This window comes from Anolis carolinensis, chromosome 3 (genome assembly GCF_035594765.1).
Source record: "Anolis carolinensis isolate JA03-04 chromosome 3, rAnoCar3.1.pri, whole genome shotgun sequence".
Lineage (NCBI taxonomy): Eukaryota > Metazoa > Chordata > Lepidosauria > Squamata > Dactyloidae > Anolis > Anolis carolinensis.
Window position 1 is genome coordinate 228,206,805 of NC_085843.1, and position 21,734 is coordinate 228,228,538.

The 21,734-nt window shown below is 39.1% G+C and overlaps 1 protein-coding gene across 1 annotated transcript in view; it reads right to left on the reverse strand.

The window, feature by feature from the left end:
* The window catches only part of sorcs3 (sortilin related VPS10 domain containing receptor 3), a 665,522-nt gene that overhangs the window by 70,702 nt on the left and 573,086 nt on the right, over positions 1-21,734 (reverse strand). Inside the window, exons 17-19 of the mRNA XM_062976280.1 lie at positions 18,922-19,035; positions 16,466-16,637; positions 132-318 (exon numbers count right to left, since the gene is read on the reverse strand). Coding sequence (XP_062832350.1) covers positions 132-318; positions 16,466-16,637; positions 18,922-19,035 — 473 coding nt within the window. The remainder of the gene's footprint in view (positions 1-131; positions 319-16,465; positions 16,638-18,921; positions 19,036-21,734) is intronic.

The window sequence follows — 21,734 nt, forward strand, 5'->3', positions numbered from 1 at the left end:
ACACACACATATATACATAACATAAATCACATACATCTACTGTATGAAATCACTGCTTTACTTTTTCTAATGTCAAGGTGAAACAATGACTATACATGCCATCAATTGAGTTAACTTTGATATTTACTTACAGACCACATGCAAAAAGAGTGCTGCCAGATCAGAACCCAAGTTATTTTCAGCATAGGCAGTCACTTGGAAGATCCCGGTGCTCTTATAAATGTGTCGGATACCATCTTCTATAGGACTGAAATTAGCATAGGACACAGCAGTGCCATCTCCAAAATCTAGCTGGATATTTGTCCTTTGGAGATCACCCTGTAGGAGGCAACAGTATTGTTTAGGAATACAGCTGATAAGGGATGATTTATGTTATACAGTGCATTGGCCACATAAAACAAACTCATTAGCATGAATGTTGCTCAAATGCTCTGCAGTCCTTTATGCTACACTCCTAGGTGTGCTCATCTTCGCTAAAAACAAAGTCAAGGTAGACTGACTTAATTTAAATATTGCACCAATATGGTTTCATCTTGTTTAATATTTTCCATATTTTTAAGCCCATTGGTGAACGACTTGTGTCTAGATGAGGTTCTTTTATTAGGGGCCAGAATCTGTACATACAACTGAATGATGTGGCTGAAATCTATATACACATGATAGGTGAATAATTATTAATTTTAACAACAATGATGAAGCAAATGGTAAATTATAAGAACAGCACATTCCCAATGATACCTTTTACCCTCAATAAAATTATCTTGCAAAAAGTATGTGCATGAGGGGTTTTTGTATGAAAATAGTTGGGACTTCTCCTACATTTATCACTCAAAAAGCCTATTTCCAGAAATAAACATATTTTGAATTTTTTGTGTGTATCAGGAGAGACTTGAGAAACTGCAAGTCACATCTGGTGTGAGAGAATTGGCCATCTGCAAGGACATTGCCCAGGGGACACCTGGATGTTTTGATGTTTTTTATCCATCCTTGCAGGAGGCTTCTCTCATGTACCCACATGGAGCTCATCCACACTCTCCTCGGGTTGGATTCGAACCGGCAACCATCAGATCAGCAACCCAACTAACAAGTCATCAGTCCTGCCAGCACAAGAGCCTAACCCACTGCGCCAGTGGGGGCTCCCATTTTGAATGAAAAATTGGTATACAATACAGAAATCTTATAGGTTTCTGAACACAGGACTCTTTTTTGCATTTAAATTCTGAAATTTATTCCCAATTCTGCCTTTTTTTTTTGGCTGAAAATATACAGAATAATTTCCCCAAACACTTTAGAATATGCAAACATCAGGTAAAATATTTACAAACTCACTGTCTGTGTTATTCTTCCCAACTGGTTTTCCCCGAGTGCCAGGAAACCCATTTTTAATCACAGAACAAATAATAGTGGGTATTCTTTCTATTTTACTCATTACACAAGTAGCACAATTTTTCTATTATGAAACACTTTTTGATGTGTGAATATCTGTGAAAACTGCAAAGAAATATCCAGTTTCTCCCATAGAAATGAGAGAACCAATGAAATTATTTGCTCTCAGATGTGGGAACAAATAATTAGCCAAATTAGCCAAATATTTACATCTCTACTAATGCATAATAATTCTTAGTTACTCTTGAATGTTACTTTCAAGGGATGTGTTTATGTGCATTTTGGCAGAAATGTTTCCACTCAAGGTCTTTCCCCTTAACAAAACTAACAAAAAAAGTAAAATTCTAGTAATAAGCAGCACAAGGAATTTATTGAGGCATTTGTTATTCCACTGCAATGAGAATAGCCTATTCTTGGAAGACTGAGTTTCTTTTTAAACAATTATTTCTTTCTTCATTATTTCCGTTTGGCCAAGGCATAAGGTTTGAAAGTGGAGTCTGCAGCATGCAATAGGAAAACTTTGATTTGTGAATAAGTCAAGCCTCCAATTCTAATTTAAGGAACCTTATTAAATGCTGGAGTGAAAGCAGAAGGGATGAACAAGGGAATACAGGTACAGTAGAGTCTCACTTATCCAACATAAATGGGCCGGCAGAATGTTGAATAAGCGAATATGTTGGATAATAAAAAGGGATTAAGAAAAAGCCTATTAAACATCAAATTTTACAAATTAAGCACCAAAACATCATGTTATACAACAAATTTGACAGAAAAAGTAGTTCATTACGCAGTAATGCTATGTAGTAATTGCTGTATTTACAAATTTAGCACCAAAATATCATGATATATTGAAAACATCGACTACAAAAATGCATTGGATAATCCAGAACGTTGGATAAGTGAATGTTGGGTAAGTGAGACTCTACTGTCGCATTAAAAGAAGCAAAGCACGGACTTTTCTAACAAGACAGGCAGTGGGTGAATCAATGAGTGTGTCTCCATATTGCTCCTTCTATGATTCCAATCATGACAAAATTGCCATCCAAAGAGGGAAAATAGATCTAAGGATATCCAGAAATGCTGTAGTCAGACCAGTCCATAAATTGGATATACAATTTACAAGTATTAGGAGCAGGTTAAACGTAAGTGTTTAGGTGTAAACAAATGAGACTCGTCAATTCTGATGTAATATAGCTAATCCAAATTGTCAGATTGGCTGAAAGAATCAAAGTCTCTGCATGCAGCAGGTAACATTGTCCTTTTAAAGCCCCTCCCCCTTTAAAATGGTCTTGACAAGTCCTTAAACGAAATGGATGCAATTATGAATACTACAAAAAGGAAACTGAGCAGTGAACAACAAGATAGTAATGTTATAAATGTTGCAAGACTAGAGAGACCTAAGTTCAACATTTGATAGGAGTACAGAGTAAGTACTCTCACAGTAAGTCAGTGGTTCTCAACCTGTGGGTCCCCAGTAAACAACTACTGGAAACAGATTCATGTACATTTCGAAAAGATACTAAACACAAATTTCAAAATGATACCACAAATGTACCTTTTGAACATGCCTGATGAAGAACTAGAAAGGAAATTCGGAAAATTTTGTTTTATATGATAGTGGCAGCTCAAGTGGTATATGGTAGATACTGGAAAACCTCAGAGATACCTCCCTTAGAAGAATGGAAAAATTACATTACAGATTGGTTGATAATGGATACAATGACTATACTCTTAAGAGGAGAACCTTTAGAGAGCTTTGCTAATGAATGATTCAACATTCATTACCAATGATCCAACATCCCAATGTCAAATTATTCTAAAAATGTATACAGTGTTTCCTCATTTATTGCAGGGGTTACGTTCCAGGACCACCCACAATAAGTGAAAATCCATGAAGTAGGGGCCCTATATTTATTTTAGGTGGCCTTTCTCCCCTTCACAAGCCGTCTTCCTGTGCTTCTTCTTGGTGGCCTCCTCTCCAGCACCTGCCAGTTTCCCTTTTGTGCATGTGCCTCCCTCCTGTTGGCATCCAGAGTGGCCCAGCTGGACGCCAATGAGAGGGAGGATGCATGCGCAAAAGGGAAATTGGCAGGCACCGCCACTCAGAAAAAAACCGTGCAGCAATGAGGGAGCGAAAAGCGAACCGCCAAGTAGAGAGGGAACTGTATAGGGGAAACTATAAAACTGTAGACAAGGAAGAAACGGATATTAGTTTGGAGCCCATGATACAGTAGAGTCTCACTTATCCAACCTTCAGTTATCCAACGTTTTGGATTATCTAACGCAGTCTGCCTCTTGCTCAGATCCACAGCTGTTTCTCTAGGCAGTAAGGACTGAACTTTTTACGGATTTACCTACCATCAGTATTGCTACTATAAGCTCATTTTATGCAATTCTATATTTATTCCTAGTCAATTTTTACTACTCTATGTTTTTGTAGTCAGTGTTTTTAATACATTGAGATGTTTTGATGCTAAATTCATAAATACAGTAATTACTATGTAACGTTGCTGTGTATTGAACTGCTTTTTCTGTCGATTTGTTATAAAGCATGATGTTCTGGTGCTTAATTTGTAAAATCATAACATAATTTAACATTTAATAGGCTTTTCCTTAATTCCTCCTTATTATCCAACATTTTCACTTATCTATCGTTCTGCCAGCCTGTTTATGTTGGATAAAACTGTTATTATTGGAATAAAAGCTCTTTCTATGCATCTGAGCATTAAACATTCAGAAGTTGCCTTGTATAGTCCAAGCAAGGCAGAATTGGACCCTAACATTAAGAAATGGTACTCTCGTGAATGAGCACAACAGCCAAAGGAAATGGAAAATTGATTCCATCAACTCTAGAGGTTTGGTGATTCCATCCACATCTGAAACAAGAATTCTTTATGCTTCTTATGAAACCTTGTATCCAAAGGTTTCCTGGTTGGTACATCCTAATAGACCAGGTAGCAGATGACATGCAGACCTCAGCCTGAGATTCCAGCAGGATGTTGGCCATCCTGCTGGACAATACATACCTAGATGAGCAGACAACCTAGCCTGGCAAAACGTAGATTTCTGTGTCCCAAAGAAATATCATTAGATTTGCAACAGTGTGCCAGTTTTCAAAGCAGGAAAATTTGAAGGTATGCTATGGAGACCCAGACCTTGATGTCTTAAGTCTTGCCTGTAACATTACTTTTTCTGATAACTCGGGCGCAACAACATCCCTCTTTAAATAGTGATGGGTAATGTTTCTCTTTCTTCTTCTTGTAATGAGTAACATATAGAAGGTAAAGATTTCCCCTTGACATTAAGTCTAGTCGAGTCTGACTGTAGGGGGTGGTGCTCATGCATCTCAATTTCTAAGCCGAAGAGCCAGTGTTGTCTGTAGATGCCTCCTAGGTCATGTGGCCAGCATGACTGCATGGAGCACCATTACCTTCCTGCTGAAGGTACTACTTACATTTGATCTACTCACATTTGAATGTTTTCAAACTGCTAGGTTGGCAGAAGCTGGGGCTAACAACGGGAGCTCACTCCATCCCACAGATTTGAATTGTCGACCTTCCGGTCAGCAAGTTCTGCAGCTTTGCAGTTTAACCCACTGCAGCATTGCGGCCCTATATACTCTACTTGTATTGCTTCTACTTGTTACTAGCAGGGCATTTTGAAGGGACTTTTACTTGAATCTTTGGCCATTTTCTTGATGTTTTAGAATGATAGATAGATTGTTCACATCTACATAAGTAAGAAAAAGTAAACTGTAACAATATCACTACCTTTAGTTAGTCAGTTTGCAAATCAGAATGAATAATGGCAAAGAGTTTGTGTTAAAAATGTGTTGAATGACATTAACAGTTTACCACCAGGTCCAGTTAATGTACACACTGAATATATAGTGTATGAAGCAGGATTAGACTTGGAGGGAGGTGTGAAAACTGGAGGAAGATGCATCAACAGTTTAAAATACGCAGATGATACCATGCTTCTAGCAAAAATATTGCAAAGGCTTTGAGTGGTTACTGAAGAAAGTCCAAATAAGAAAATGAAAAAAATGAGTTTACAGTTGAACATCAAGAAAACAAACAAAAAACAAACCCTTAAAGCAGACAATTTTCCTTACTTTGGTTCAGTGTACTATCAGGCCAGTGTACCCAAAAAGCCACAATCCCCTCAAACTTGGTATTATCAGACCAGAAAATTTCAGGTCATTTTTGCTTCTTTTAGCCTTTAGTAGATTTAAGATAACTTGTTAATTACTTCAGAACGTCCAAGAAACTCTGGTGTGCACTCCTCCTCCCTCATGTGTCATTGAAATGTGGACAGTGCATCTCCCTCTAAGAACCACCACGGAGATTAAGATCTTCCAGGGAGGCCCTGCTCTCGGTTCTGCCGCTGTCACAGGCACGATTGGCGGGAACGAGAGACAGGGCCTTCTCAGTGATTGCCCCCCATCTATGGAACTCCCTCCCTAGTGAGATTAGATCAGCCTCCTCCCTCCTGATGGTAAAGAGCTGGCTTTGCAACCAAGCTTTTTCAGCAGTGCAATGAGGCAATAATAGGAAACCTGGTGCATGGCGTCCTGAATTGGTTTAAATAGCTGATTTTTAAGTATATATAACTGATTTAAATGTTTGATGTTTCTAATGTTTTTATTTTTGTTTATATTTATAATTGTTTTATGTCTTGGCATTGAATGCTTGCCGTATATATGTTGTGCTCCGCCCTGAGTCCCCTTTGGGGTGAGAAGAGCGGAATATAAATGTTTTAAATAAAATAAATAAATAAGTGAGACTCTACTGTACCTTTATCTATATCATCTATATCTTCTATATCTATATCTATCTATATCTATATCTATAATAAAAGTGAAAACCCTTACGTGTGCATGTGGCACAGGTGTCTGCTCACACAGACAGCCGACAGCCTCCACAAACAGGCTACAGTTCCCAGTGATGAGAAGCCAGTAAGGCACTCTTTTCCACTGACATTACGGTTACAGCGAGCTCCATGAACATGTAGCCCAAACCCTGCCAATGTCCTTCCCAAACACTACGGCCCACCACCCAAGGAATGCTTTCGTTTGGGGATAATTTCCTCCTAGATTTTGCATTTTCCTCCACCATAGGCAGGCACCTCAAGGTTCTCCATTGGTGTGGAATTTGCATGACCCCGCCCACTGCCCTTCCCTTTCAAATCTGTCTGCAGAACAAACACAGCACAACTACACTTCCTGGAGGAGTTTAGGGGATTGACTCTGCATGGTGGAAGTTGTAATTCACCCTGCATCAAGTCAGAGCACTGTGACTCCTACTGGGGAATGTAGAGGAGTTGTAGTTCACCTACACCCAGAATGCTATGAACCCAAACAATGATGACTCTGGGCCAAACTTACCATGCATACCTGATATGCCCAGATTTGGATACTGGTGGGTTTTGAGGGGAATTGGCTTGGAGTAGTAGGTACTGGGATTTATAGTTCACCTGCAATGAATGAGCACTTCGAACCCCACCAACCAGGACCAAACTTGGCACACAGAGCCCCCATAACCAATACAACATATTGGACAAGTTTGGGGAAAAGAGAGTTATAGTTCACCTGCATCCAGAGAAACTGGCCCACACCGACAATGGACTGGGACCAAACTTCGCACAGAGAAGCCGCATGACCAACTGAACATATAGCAGGGGTTTGGGGGAATGGGCCTGGATTCTGGGAGTTGTAGTTCACTCGCATCCAAAGAGCACTGAAGCCAGCCAACAACAGATCTGGACCACACTTGGTACACAGACCCAAAATAGCAAACTTTGAATACTGGCAGGTTTGGGGAGGATGGACCCACGATTCTGGGAATTGTACTTCACCCACTCCAAACAGAATGCATAACGTTCAAAGACAAATCATGCCTTTTTCAAATGACCTGGGCACCGCCGGGGCCCCCAGCTAGTATGTACTATTTAAATAGAAGATTGTGACCCCTTAAAGAAAATATATTGTCTGAGAAATGATTATGGAACACTAATAGCTAGGAACTATTTGTGATGCCTCATGGGCCTTGTAGTCCCGCTCCTAGTGTCACTGTGGCTGACGAAGATGAAAACATGGGGTTTTCTCCGGAACAACAACAGCCGGAATCCTTCCAGATGCCTGATGTTGATGTTCTTGCCCAAGAGCCCATTAAAACAGACCTTGAACAGCTCTCACCTCCCTTTGCTAGGAGACAGTCCTTTGCTGCAGACAGGGGAGTGAAAGAGCGGGTTCGCAGGAGTTTAAGAATTGCAGCCAAACAAGACACTGATTAGCCATGTTTCCCCTGGGAAAATCCAGGGAGTCTCACATCTGGAAAGTTGGGTTTCGCTTCCCGTTCTCTAGGGAAAGAGAACGCTGGACACCTGTTTGGCGGGAAAACGAGACCCAGTTAAAGGTGCCTGGCACGGCTGATTCCGTGCAGAGACAACAGACCAGCTTCAGGAGTGAAATCGTGTTCCAGCCTTGTGTGGACTTCGCAAAGTCCGCAAATCCAGTTTCCTTGCCTTGCTTATTCAAGTATTCAAGAATTGCCTTGCCTTGTTCATAGTCATGGACCTTGTTCCTAGAATCAAGTTTTGGTTCCAGCCTTGTTGAAGATTTTACCTTGGACCTTGAAAGACCTTGGACAATTAACTTTATAATAATAACTTTATTTTTATACCCCGCCCCATCTCCCCGAAGGGACTTGGGGCGGCTTACATGGGGCCTTGCCCGATAAAACAATCAAATACCAAAACACAGCAATAAAACAGTTATCCAATAAAAACATCAATTACAGTAAAAACAATCATTAAAATCAACATAAAACATACAATATTAACACTGGAGACTAATTCATAGAACCCAGGCAACGTGCAACATGTGCCGAAATGGGCCGAAATGGGGAAGGTAATTTCACAGTTAAAATGGACAAAGTGCAATATAGCATTGGCAACACCTCAAGAATGGGGCTATTATAAAATGGGCAGATCGATCAGTCCAACACCAGATTAAGTATCAACGGCCTTTTGAAAGAGCCAGGTTTTTAAGCTCCTACGGAAGGAGAGGAGGGTGGGGGCCTGCCTGATCTCTCTAGGAAGCGAGTTCCAAAGCCAGGGGGCCACGACGGAGAAGGCTCTCTCTCTCGTCCCCACCAACCGCGACTGCGAGGGTGGTGGGAGCGAGAGGAGGGCCTCCCCCGACGAGCGAAGAGAACGTGCGGGTTCGTAGGGGGAGATGCGGTCTCTAAGGTAGGTGGTTTGTAGGTGATAACCTGCACCTTGAATTGGGCCCAGAAAGTAAACGGCAGCCAGTGGAGCTCCTTAAACAGAGGCGTTGAACGTGCCCTGTAATTCGCTCCAGTTAGAAGCCTGGCTGCCGATTCCCCACAATTCCCCACACTATTGCTTGGCAATGGTGTGCGTTTCGGTTTATTGGATTTTATCTTTGGACTCTAATATCATTTATTGGACAAACTATTTCTGGACTATATTTGACCTCATTTTAAAGGTCTGCTTCTGGACTATATTTTTTGCTTGTTTTTATCATTCTTATATATTTCCTTAATAAAGATATTAGATAGTTTATTGGCCTCCGTGTATGGTTCTTGGTGCTCCGCTGCCTTGAGCGTGACACTATTTCACTGTACACAACAAACACTTATGAATTATGTCTATTTGAATAAACAAATAAATAAAAAAGAAAAGGTAATTAAACTTTTCCTCATAGTTGTTTTCTACATTTAGACCAGTGGTTCTCAACCTGTGGGTCCCCAGATGTTTTGGCCTACAACTCCCAGAAATCCTAGCCAGTTTACCAGCTGTTAGAATTTCTGGAAGTTGAAGGCCAAAACATGTGGGGACCCACAGGTTGAGAACCACTGATCTAGAATGACTATTGCACTTTTGGGGATAGCCAATGTCCCGGAGTAAAGCATAAATAATACTTTTTCTCGGAACAGGAGACAGACTTTAGCCACTAAGAGCTGAGTACAATAGGTAAGATGAAAAATGTCACAAAACTATATTTTAGTATGCACATGGTGAGGGGGAAAGAGTTGATATTATGTTATCACTCTATTTTAAAATCTAGATTCCCCCTTCCCAGATAGCATGTAGCCCACTAGCGATGCATCTACACTGTGGAATCAACACAGTTTGATGTCACTTTAACTGCCATGGCTCCATGCTATGGAATTGCATGAGTTGTAGTTTTGCAGGGTCTTTAGCCTTCTCTGCCAAAGAGTACTGATGCCTCATTAAACTACAACTCCCAGGATTCCACAGCATTGAGCCCTGACAATTAACTTGGTATCAAAATGTATTTATTCTGCAGTGTATGCATCCTAGATGTTTGTGAACAACAGCTCCCATCATTCACCACTGGTGAGCTTTGGCTAATAGGAACTTGAATCTAACATATGGCGGCAGACAATTTCCCTGGCCCTTTTAAAGAAAAATCAAATGAATCTTTTTCAGTCTCAGTCTGCTTCTCTATTTTGAGGGCAGCTCCCATCAGCCCTAGCCAGTCTAGAGGTATGGTGAAAACTGTAGTCCAACAACATCATGAAGGCTATACATTTATCATCTCCTCTAAGAAACCTGCCTCTCTCCGGCTTCAATTAAAAGAAAATACTGAGTTAGTCACCATTTTTCAAATTAGCTTTGAAGCCTATTCCAGAATTACAACAGAGACATCATTTGTAAGAGCTGTACTTTGAGAGGACTATAGCTTCTTGGTTCATAAGGAGTCTTGCTAGATTAATTCACTATTCAGCATGCTAATGTTCTGGCCACAATTTCATATCCAGCCTCATCATTCTTTATTTGCTGTGTTGTGAAGAAAGGGGAGAGAGTTCTCATAGCAAAACAGCCGCAAATCCTATTTCCAGTCTTTTAGTAGCTTGCTCTGCATTGCAGCGATTTGCTAATCCCTTCCCGTTAACTATGTTCCCAGTGTATGAAACAGTGAAAGGTGTATCATCTGCCACACATGCAATGTCAGCTATCCCCTAGTTTATGAATATAAATTAAAGTGGAAATGCAGTGGAGGCATTTCGAACAGATAACAATCATGGTTCTCTGGATATATTCAAGAGGCACTTTTTATAGTGCGAGTCCTGTAAAGAATCAAATGGAAATGTGATAATGGTGTGCTCTAAAGCTCACAAGTCTGTAAACTTCGAGTGCAGTTGACAAGTGATGGGGACTGGGTGAGAAAGTTAAGTTATTTATAAGGCACCTTGGAAAGCCCTATGAATGGCAGCTTTTGTAAATAGCACATGGGTATTTCCGAGTCTAACTACAAGCAGAAAGTCAGTCGTATACCTCAAAACAACAGGCATTCTCCATAAGGGCCAGTATTTGAAAATAATTGCATAGTTTATCAAAATAACAAGCAACTCATAATATTGAAAACCAGAGTGATTTATGTGGCAGATTGAAAAAACCATTATTCTGATACATTCAGAAAAGTATTCCAAGTAGAATAGAACATATTTTCAATAGCAAGTTCTTCATTTAAATATTTGAGAGATTATGTAAATAGCACAAATGTTTATGTCAAAATCTATTTCTAACAATACAAAAACTAAAGTCAGACTTGCATGAAACTTCTCATTTTCAATCATATAGAATTTGACTGAGGATAATCTCAGGTGAATGATGGAGATCAGCGTGGGGAACTCTCTCATACATAGTAGGACCATGGGCCAAAAGTTTATTATACTTAAGGTTAAAAATGGTGCGATAAATAATATATCAAAATTTGTTGCATTGCTTTCCACACCCCGATTCTGGTAAACAAATCTTCTCTCCTCTGACCTTAATCATATCAGATGGATATGCTTTTGCTGGATAATTTTAGCTTTTGCTGGATAATTTTAGCTGGATGTGGCACATACACATAAAGCACAGTGTTCCTTACTAGCCCGGAACATGGGACTAGCATGACTCTATTTTTATGCAGCTTCTAAAGCCCTCTGCCAACCTATTAGGGGTGTGCAATTTGGTTTAACCCCATTCTGTTTTCAGTATCCTGATTTTGGTGGACCCCCAGATCCATTTTTCAAGATCTCCTGAATTTAGTCAGGAAAAAAAAAATTTTCAATCCAACAGCTCAAAGATCAGGGAAGATCTGGCCCATTGGTAGCAATAGGAAACTTATGAGGTTCCCCTTTCTGTCAGTTTTAGGACATCAGTCTTAAGAAACCACCCTTTCTGGGATTGTTTCTTCTTATATCCTTCAATAAGATTTGGATTAAATGTATCAGACTGAAGAAACCACCCGTTCTGGGATCGTTTCTTCTTATACCCTCCAAAAAGACCTGGGTTAAAAGCATCAGGCTTAAGAAACCCTATTGCTATTTGAGTCATAAAGCAAGCCAAGCCATGCAAAACTGCAAAGCAGCACTGATAATTTAGATCACCGATCTGTCTCTATCAGAAGCCTGCTCACAACAGAAAAATGGAAGTCCACTGGGCTAAAAGATACGTCATGACTTTCTTCTGTTTTGATTGGATCAGTAGGCATGGCTTACAGGGAAATCCCATGTGCACGAGTGGCTGCCTCTCCACGCCCCACATGTAGCCAAAAGAAACTGAATGCAGCCATTTTTGGCAACCACGTGGTCTGTTGCGACCAGGGAAAAAATGGTGGTGGAGCCTGTGCTGTTATGGCTGGCCGAAAGAGTCGGAGCAGCTGGAGCCCATTTTGAAAAATGGATCTGTGCACAGCCCTACAATTTACTACAACACTCTCAAAAGCAGCTCACATTCTGTGCTTCATGGTAAGGAAGCAGGCTCAAAGGCATGTCTGGCTACATCCACATAGCCAAATGTAAAATGATTTCAACAGTATTGGGATCTGTGTGTTATCTATGGGTCTCAGATCTGTTGTAATAACCAGACACTTCTCCGATCCTGCCATTTGCCATAAAGTACAGAATGACATGAAATGGTCTGATGGAGAATGGGGTTGTGGTTCAGCACAGAATAGGTCCACATGTGGATGTTTGCATTGCTCTGAAGGGATGTTGCATTGCAGCTTCTGGTTCATAATGCTATACTATGTGATGCATAATCACTTGATAAATCTTGGATATGTTTCTGTAAATATTTTCAAGGATATACCAGTATGAATTTGGGAATTGTTGTTGCTTTTACTGTTGTTCATTAAATCATAGATTTAGAACATACTACAAGAGCCATCTTCTATATATGGGCTCATATGTTTCATATACCTCTTATACAAATAGACTAAAGATAATTTTATGCACTATTATTAATCATTTTGTGTGTGAAACCCAGAGACATCAGAAAGCAAAAGTATCATTATCCCAGCAATCACACAGAGGATGGCAAGCATCATAGGACACTTGTGCACCAGTTCATCGACAGAGGCCTGCTGGAGGTCAGTGTGTGTCATACATTGGGTGGCATGCGGCTCTGTGTATCAACTGAGGTGCAAGCATCCTACGATGCTTGCAGACCCCTGTGTGATGAAGTCCCTAGTCCTGATAGCCTCCCTCCTACTCCAGCCCAACCAGCATGGTTCCCATATTAGAAAAACAGTCACACAAAACCAAACAACACGCTTGACATAATACATTGTTTGTGTCCCTAAAGTTGAAACTGATCACCGATTAAGTCACTGGGACAGAATTCACTGTTGTTTTAAAATCAATATGAATTTGCCATGTTCAGTGGAGCTTTGTGGAATTGTGGTCTCTAACAATCCCTGGGTTTGCTCTTATAAAACATTAAAAAGCCTATTTCCAAAAATAAAAAGCTAACAAAATAAAAGAGACTGTACAGTTACAGTGTGATCAATACAGCACCGAGAAAAAGCAGAGGTAGGAATAAAATTGAAGGGATGTACAGAAGATAGGAAGAGACATTAATATAGTTGTGAGGGTTGTTCATGGCACGGTACACCATAGTGGAAGTCAATATTCCTGCCCCCAATTTCAAAACCTTAATCCCACAGAGCTTCTTTTCCCCATGAAACCTCTCAGTCCCTCCGCTTTCTGCTCAAGAAGCTGCCTCTTCAATTTACCTCACCTACTATGTTATTGCCTCTTGTGTATTGTACTTCAAATGAGGAAATTCTGCTCAGGTACCGTAATAAATTGTTACTGGCTTCCTAATTTTTAGTTTAGGATTGTTGTTTCCTCACACACAACTTTCTGTGCAGTGCTCTGCATCAGTGGGAATAGAAAAGGGAATCTACAAGGCAAAAAGAAACACAGTGTTCAACAATATGGGCGATATGTGTTCTCTCCATTGATAAATATGATGCTGATATCTGAACCAAGTGTGTGAGAGAATTGGCCATCTGCAAGGATGGTGCCCAGGGGACACCCGGATGTTTTTGATGTTTTTACCATTCTTGTGGGAGGCTTCTCTCATGTCCTCATGTGGAGTTGGAGCTGAGAGAGGGAGTTCATCCGCACTCTCCCCAGGTCAAACTAATAAAAGATCATGTTTAACATATTGTCTAATGTTTAAGGAGGGCCACTTGTCATCAGGGACCCACCTGCCATTGGGCTAGCTGACACCCTGGCCAGTGCACCAAGGGTGAGCATGAAGTGGAATGGGGCCTGTATTCATTTTTTAGGCTTTTCAAGGGCTGAAGGGGCAACTGAGAAAGTTGCTTGATGAGAATTATCTTCTTCAGGATTTTCAGATATGAAAAAGCCCCCTTTCTCAATGTTTCACTTGAATATTCAAATATTCTTTCTATCTCAAGTTAGAACGAAGGGAAATAATCACTATCTTTTGTTTAATTGTCATTTAAGTTTTAAATTTAAATTATTGAGGATCTTACCCTAACTCCCCAACCTCCATAATGTTTTTATTGGGGAGAGAAGAAAATAGCTACATGAAATTTGGAAAATCAATTTCTTACCCACTCCACTAAAATTCCTTCTTTTCCTTTCCTTTCCTTCTTCCCTTCCAAGCTCAGCTGGCACTCAACACATACAATTAGCTGTTTACTGTGTGTTTCACCTTTGCTGTCAGTATGTTTATGTTGGTAAATAAAACATCACAAAATGCGGGGGGTATATTGAGACACCTATATTCTGAAATTGCATGATGATTCTTTCTATATAAACTGTATGAAGATTTTCTTTGCAAATATATACTTCTAAACATTAAAAAAAACACCACATAAACAAAGTTGTAGGAAGATTGCTATGTGTAATGCTTTATCAATCTGAGAATTGCATATATGGATCAATAACACTACACTGAAAGACTTTGGGGGACAATCATAAACACAATTGTGTCTAGATTGTATTTTTCCTCATTGTTTTATACCATACTGTTGTGGATTTTTAATAGAAAGGTGGTAAGATATGCCAATGGCTGAAAGGACACTTAAAGCTGAGGCAAACTCTGTCTATATGATTCTTGAATTACTTTAAACAGTTTTCCTAGTTAAACGAAACCTCAGGAGATAGGAATCCAGGGTGAAACAATCCAAAGAAATAATAACAGAAGACAACAATGGACATTCTCTAGTCCCCAAGGCAGTGGAGACTTTAAAGCATTTATAGGAAGATTTAAAGCAGTTCCATTTTTTGTCTGTCTTCATTGAAACACCTGAAGGGACATTTAAAAGACATATCTTTCATTCCAAGCTACATTTTCAATGGTATAGAAATGCCTAGCTTGCTTTTTGCATAACATGTATGGTTGCAGAATATTTTACATCCTATCTTTCTCATCCTCATAATGTGAAGACAAAATGTATTGTTTCCATTCACTGACCAGAGAACAAGCTAAAAGAAAGTTTTCACAGAACAAATGCTTTGCATTCACAAATCCTACCTTTAGTTCCCAGCCTCTCAGTCAAAGTATTTTAGCTAGCAGGGCTCAGGGAAATCTCTGCTCAAGTTCCTGGAAAGCTGCTCACAGGCACTATACAACATTGGATTGGATGGACTAATGATTTGACTCAGGACAGAAACCAACTTTTTTTAAAATTTGAGAGAATAGGATAATGAAGCAGAATTTCACGTGAGCTTTTTTTTTTTATCTCCCCTTTTTTCAATTTGCTTGCCCAAAAGTCATAGAAAACATTCCCATGGGTACTGCTCAGGCAGCTGAAAAGAATATTCTTTAGTCATATTTAAATTCTTGAGAACTAAGTAATGGAACCTCTTGAATGTCTTTTATTATACTAATATACATATCTTGATTTTGATTTTCTGATTTTTTTAAAAAAAATATCCACCTGCTTGAAACAAGAAGCAAACTCCTGACAAAAAATTATTTTTAAATTTTGGGATGTTGGGGAATTTAAAACATGAATATCATTATTGAATAACAAAAAAATCTGAACAATGTTAGACCTGATTTCTATCTACAGTATTAACTTCATATCCACAGGGGATATACTCCAAGACTCCAGTGGTTAATAGCAAACTCTATATTTTGATTATATTTGTCCAGAAGCATATTTCTGTTTGTGTTGCACTGGAGGACCTAGAAAGGCCTGCATATACCTCCATGTGGATTCTTTTCGGGAGCAGGAGTAAGTAAAACCATGGATAAGGGACCCATTCATGGATAAAGGGGTTATGATACACTTTAATCATCTGTAATGGTTAAAGTAAATCAAGTATAAAGCCACAAGGCAAGAAGAAATATCGAAAGAAATATTTGTAAAGCAAACAGAAATATTACATGAGATGATGTCTTACTGATCACTGTATGTTCTACCAGTGTTTGTATATGTTTGAAACAGAATTAGTGTAATTCCCAGCTGGTATGAGAAGTTTTCATGCATGATGGAAGTGCTTGTTCAATGGCTCCCACAACTGCTTGAAGATGTGGAGTTATAAGATTTGGCATTTGCAGATGGTTGAAGTTTTGCAGTAGTGCTATGATGCAATTGATTATTTATTTATTATTTATTTTTTATTTAAAACATTTATATTCTGCCATTCTCAGGGGACTCAGGGAGGAGCACAACATATATACAGCAAACATTCAATACAAGTCCGTAAAATAAACAACAAAGATACATAAAACCATTGTGTTATTAACATTGATATTAAGGTGGTGATCTTACCTCCTCCATGCGTATTATGAAAGTAGTGTTGTATCCTTGTTCTGCTACCAATTTGCCAGTTGATGTAAGGATATGCAGACCCCGAGGAGCTTTGCCCGGACATTGTTCAGACCTGGCTGCATATTTTTCCTGCAGCCCATCTGTGCAGTTATTAGAAACAATTCTCCGATACCTGTAAAATAGCATAGGTCATGTTGGGTTGAGTTGGTAATTCAAAATGTCCTGTTTCAAGCATGAAACCACATTTGATATCATACACATTCTGACTGCAAACTGGAAACAGAAGCAAATAAACTTAAGAGTTTATAATTTGCAAGAGAAAATTATATTTAAGACTTCTGCCAAGAACCCTAGGAAATGTCAACACATGGTTAAATTGAAGAATATAGAGGAAAATTCCTTCTCTTTTTTTGTCTATTTCCATGCTCCTTACTATTTGGCATAGACCCTTGGTTTTGCATCAGTGTGCCTAAAAAGGAAAATGAAAAGAAAGGTATACTATATGACATTGTGTCTCTAGGTTACAAAAAATAATTTACTTTTCTTCACAAAAACAAAACACTATTTGGATCAAATGTTTGGGTCAGTAATGTTAAACCTTAGTTTGAATGTGTGCGTGTGCGTTAGCTTTCAAGTAATTTTAAAACCCATTACATTTTTTAAAACAAACAGCTGACTTATGGAGACATATATTTCTTTGTTGTCTCTGGCTTCATCTACACTGCCATATAAATGCAGTGTGAGGCTTCTTCATATGATTAGTGTAAACTCGTATAATGCAGCTAACTGCCTTGAACTGCATTATATGAGTCTATACTGACCTTATAATGCAGCTCAGTCTGTTCCACTCCTGTTACAATATTATATTTATGAGCCAGAAGAAACAGTAAAATTTTAAATATTTCATTGAGGTTGAGTTAATGCACATGCAAGTTGTGTGTTGCCCTGTGATTTATGGCAATTCTATCACAGGGTTTTCTTAAAGGGGAGATTTCCTGTTGCCTTCCTCTAAGGCAGTGGCTCTCAACCTAGGGTCCCCAGATGTTTTTGGCCTTCAAGAAATCCTAACAGCTGGTAAACTGCCTGGGCTTTCTGGGAGTTGTAGGCCAAAAACATCTGGGGACCCCAGGTTGAGAATCAGTGCTCTAAGGACTTTACCACAATGGGCTTTTTGCCTATCCTAGGATGCTGCTGAGACACAGTCAGTACGGAGCCAGCCGGAGCCCATCACATGACACAGGACTACTTCCAGCATTCTGTGTCTCGGCAATGTGCTATGAGGCAGCCCAGAGGACATGGGTGAGTACCTGTGTTCTCATAGACTAAGCCAAGGACAGCGTGGGACCAATCCAGGGATGGACGGGAAATGGCATGGGATGGTAAGGGGGTGATGCGGGAAGCTGCCCAATGGTTTCCCTCACTTTCCCACAGATTGGCCCCACTGCCCAACAGATTCCCCCCTGTCCCCCGGTGTATGGACCTCCATGAGATGAGTCCCTTAGGCCCCATCTACACTGCCACCGAATCAAGTTTCTGAATCCAGATTTGTTTTTGTTTTTTCCGTGTCAGGAGCGACTCGAGAAACTTGAATACAGATTATCTGCTTTGAATTGGATTATATGGCAGTGTAGATTTATATACCCCAGTTTAAAGCAGATCATCTGGGTTCAGAAACTGAATTATATGGGAGTGTCGATCCAGCCTCAGAGAATATTATTTATCTCAGACTTCAACACCCATAAACTCTAAATATCATAGCCAGTGGTAAATAATTATGAAAGCACTAGTAGAATAATGTCTCAGGGATCACAAATCCCCCATCCCATTTTAAAAACAAACAGAGCTCATTTAAAATGCTCTGCAAATAGATTATTCTTGCTTCTACTTTAATTTGGTCAGCAAAGCTGGTCGCCTGGGGAGCATTTATCCCTATATACAAGTACAGTCCCTAGGTATCATTTATGTTAATGATTTCCTAAGAATCATTTTTACCTAGAATGTTAGAAAAGCAAGGCTGAAACATCCAGCTAATGGCTCAGCCTTGGAACAAGACAGAGATAACTGAGGATCTCTGAGGAATCCACTCCAGTTGGCTTTTTGGGCAAACATTGCCTAGTCTGCACTCCATAAACTATCTCTGCATCAAGTACAATTTGCCCTCTTGAATTCAGATGTTCAGAGAGAGAGTTGTAGATATGTGTGAAAAAAATATGTATTTGAAATATAAATGTGGAAAATGTATATTTTAATACACTAAAATGCTCCTTAATGATACCTTAGGGGGTGTATTCAAGTAGTGAGAACAATTTAAAAGATAAATGCACATTAAATCAGCAAAAGAGCATTAGATTTCATCACATGAAAAAAAAAGAAACAATGGTAGCATTTAAAGAAGTGGTAAAGGTAGGATCATTCCTAGATTTGAAAAAGAGACATTACAAAGTAGGTTCACTTACCCAGTGCTGTTCAGGTAGCTCTGACCAAGGCTGCATTCTTTCAACTGGGAAGATGGGTTGAACCAGAATGCTGGGATACATTGATTATTGCTGTGCCTTTCATAGCCATAGTCACTAGAGGAATTTTGGGAAATTAAGCCATTTGCATTAATACATAGAGTAGTACTGATTACATTTTCATCATAATGTTCTTCCGAGCAAATCAGAATCGATTTAATTCTCTGAATAAGCCTGTATGATAAATTGGATAGAGAGATGTTGGTCTACTGAAGGGTACACTGGGATTTTCATTGTTAGTTGAGATTTCCTGTGAGATCTCACTGGTCCTAGTGTAGTCTTTTTTTAAGGAAGGGAGGAAAATGTCTGTGTGATGTTCAAGCAATAGGAAGTCAAGAGAGGAAGGCAGAAAGGGATAGAAGTTCCACCAGCTTACATCCTATTACCTCTCATGTATACATCGGCTACACAAGTCATCTTCGCTCTGTTTCCTAATGTTTATAGTTTCTGGCAGGGGACAGTGAGGGAAATTGAGCCACCAAAGTACTTCCAAGGAAATCCAGCCATGAAAATCAACAGCTCTCCAGAGCTTGCTTTTTTTTTTTTTTTTTGACTGAAGTACTTCCCAGGCTGTGGTATTTGCTATCATTTAAACAATTAGCAAGAAAGTCATTTTTTTGTAACTAAGTGAAACTTAATGCCTCTTTGCAATATGCCAAAGCAAGCCAAAAGTCAAAGAGTAGAAAAATGCTCATTTAGGAAAGCAAAGATAATGAGCCATAGAATGTCTTTTCTGCAAGAGCGCAAATTTTATTGAAGGAGTAAATATAATATTGTGCACAATTTTAAAATCTGTTTTCCTCTGCATTTTTATGAACCAAATGCATACTGTATTCAGATGGGATACACAATTTCCCCATCACACAGTTATTATGATTTGAAAATACTGTGCTTTGACTCCTCACACCACAGAAGGCTGGCTCCTACCAATCCATTCAAATGCCTCCCTATGTCACTATATATCTATATCTATATACAGTAGAGTCTTGCTTATCCAACATAAACAGGACAACAGAATGTTGGATAAGTTAAAATGTTGGATAATAAGGTGGGATTAAGGAAAAGCCTATTAAACGTCAAATTACATTATGATTTTACAAATTAAGCACCAACAAATCAACAGAAAAAGCAGTTCAATACATGGTAACGTTATGTAGTAATTACTGTATTTACAAATTTAGCACCAAAACATTGCAATATATTGAAAACATTGACTACAAAAACATTAACTACTAAACGGCAGACTGCATTGGATAATACAGAATGTTGGATTAGCAAAGGTTGGATAAGCGAGACTCTACTGTATATTCATTCTAATATTGTGCAGTGACATAGCCTGGAAGTCTCAAACTACTGTTCTTAAGAGATTTTAGCATACTGATTTTATGATCACACACACACAAAAAACCCAGCACCTCAGCACCATATTCAATTTTAGTAAATCAGAAAAACATGATTAGAATCCCATGTGAAATTACCCCATTTCTGCAATGTTTTACAGACAGAATCAGAAAGAATGCTAATGGAAAGGGGTAAACATCATGTGATAAGACCCATTCAGAATCACATTTAAAGAGTCTCAGAAACAGAGTATATCCCAATGTGGTAAGGTCCTCATTGCTGTTGGAGGACCAGCAGCTGTATGGGATCCAAGGAAGAAAACATCTAGCTAGTGCAGAAGGTAATGCCAGCATCTTGTGTTATTTCATGAGGTGCTGGAGCCTAGGCACTTGGCCTCATATTCAAATTCTTCTCAACAATGAGGAACTGATGACAACAGCATACACAAATTGGACTAGAATACTTCAGTATGATTTAATTCATTGTTTCTAGATTATAGTCTTTATCATGCCTTAAAGCTATTGCAAAAGGGTCAGGGGGTTAATATCTAAGCAAACAAACAAATCCCAAGAAATACAGTAGTGTGAAATCAGGTTGAACTTAGAGTTTGTAACATGGATTCAACACCTCTCCTGAAAAGAAAATTAATCCTAATTAGAGGTATTATGTGTAGTCTATACTTGTTATAGGCATTCATTTCAAAAGCTCAATAAAACATAAAATAACAGCAGTATTCCCCAAATAAATCATAAAGGAATAAATTACCAGTATCTGATTAAATAGTACTTCAATAGTCCTATTCAGGCGTTCAAGAGAAAGCATCAATAAGGCTAATAGGTTTGTGTGTGCAGGGACATTTAGAAAGATGTAAGTGCTTTTAGTGAAGCATATTTAGAATTTAATTAGTGGAGAAAGGAACTACTGGAATTATGTCTTAAGGCCCTTCCACACAGCCCTATATCCCAGAATATCAAAGCAGAAAATCCCACATTATATGAGTGTGGATTCAGATAACCCAGTTCAAAGCAGATATAGTGGGATTTTCTGCCTTGATATTCTGGGATATAGGGCTGTGTGGAAGGGCCCTTACATGTACATTTGTGTGTGTGTACACACATGTCTAAATAGTTATCACAACATTTTCAAAGCTTTCAAAATCCCTTTGGATCAATGCAAATGGAGGAGGAACAGTGGCTCTTATGTGGTTTCTTTTCTTGTATTTTCACACCTATTGACATATGTAAAATTCCCAATTTTTTTCACTATATCAGCTTTAGAACGTAACCATGAAAGACTGAGTTCTTGGGCATGTCAGGGAATCAAGTCAGTTTTCAACTAAGAGGATTCAAGACCACCCTGGGCTTGGCCTATTTGAGCACCAGTATCAGAGGTATGCATAGAATACTTTCAGTAAA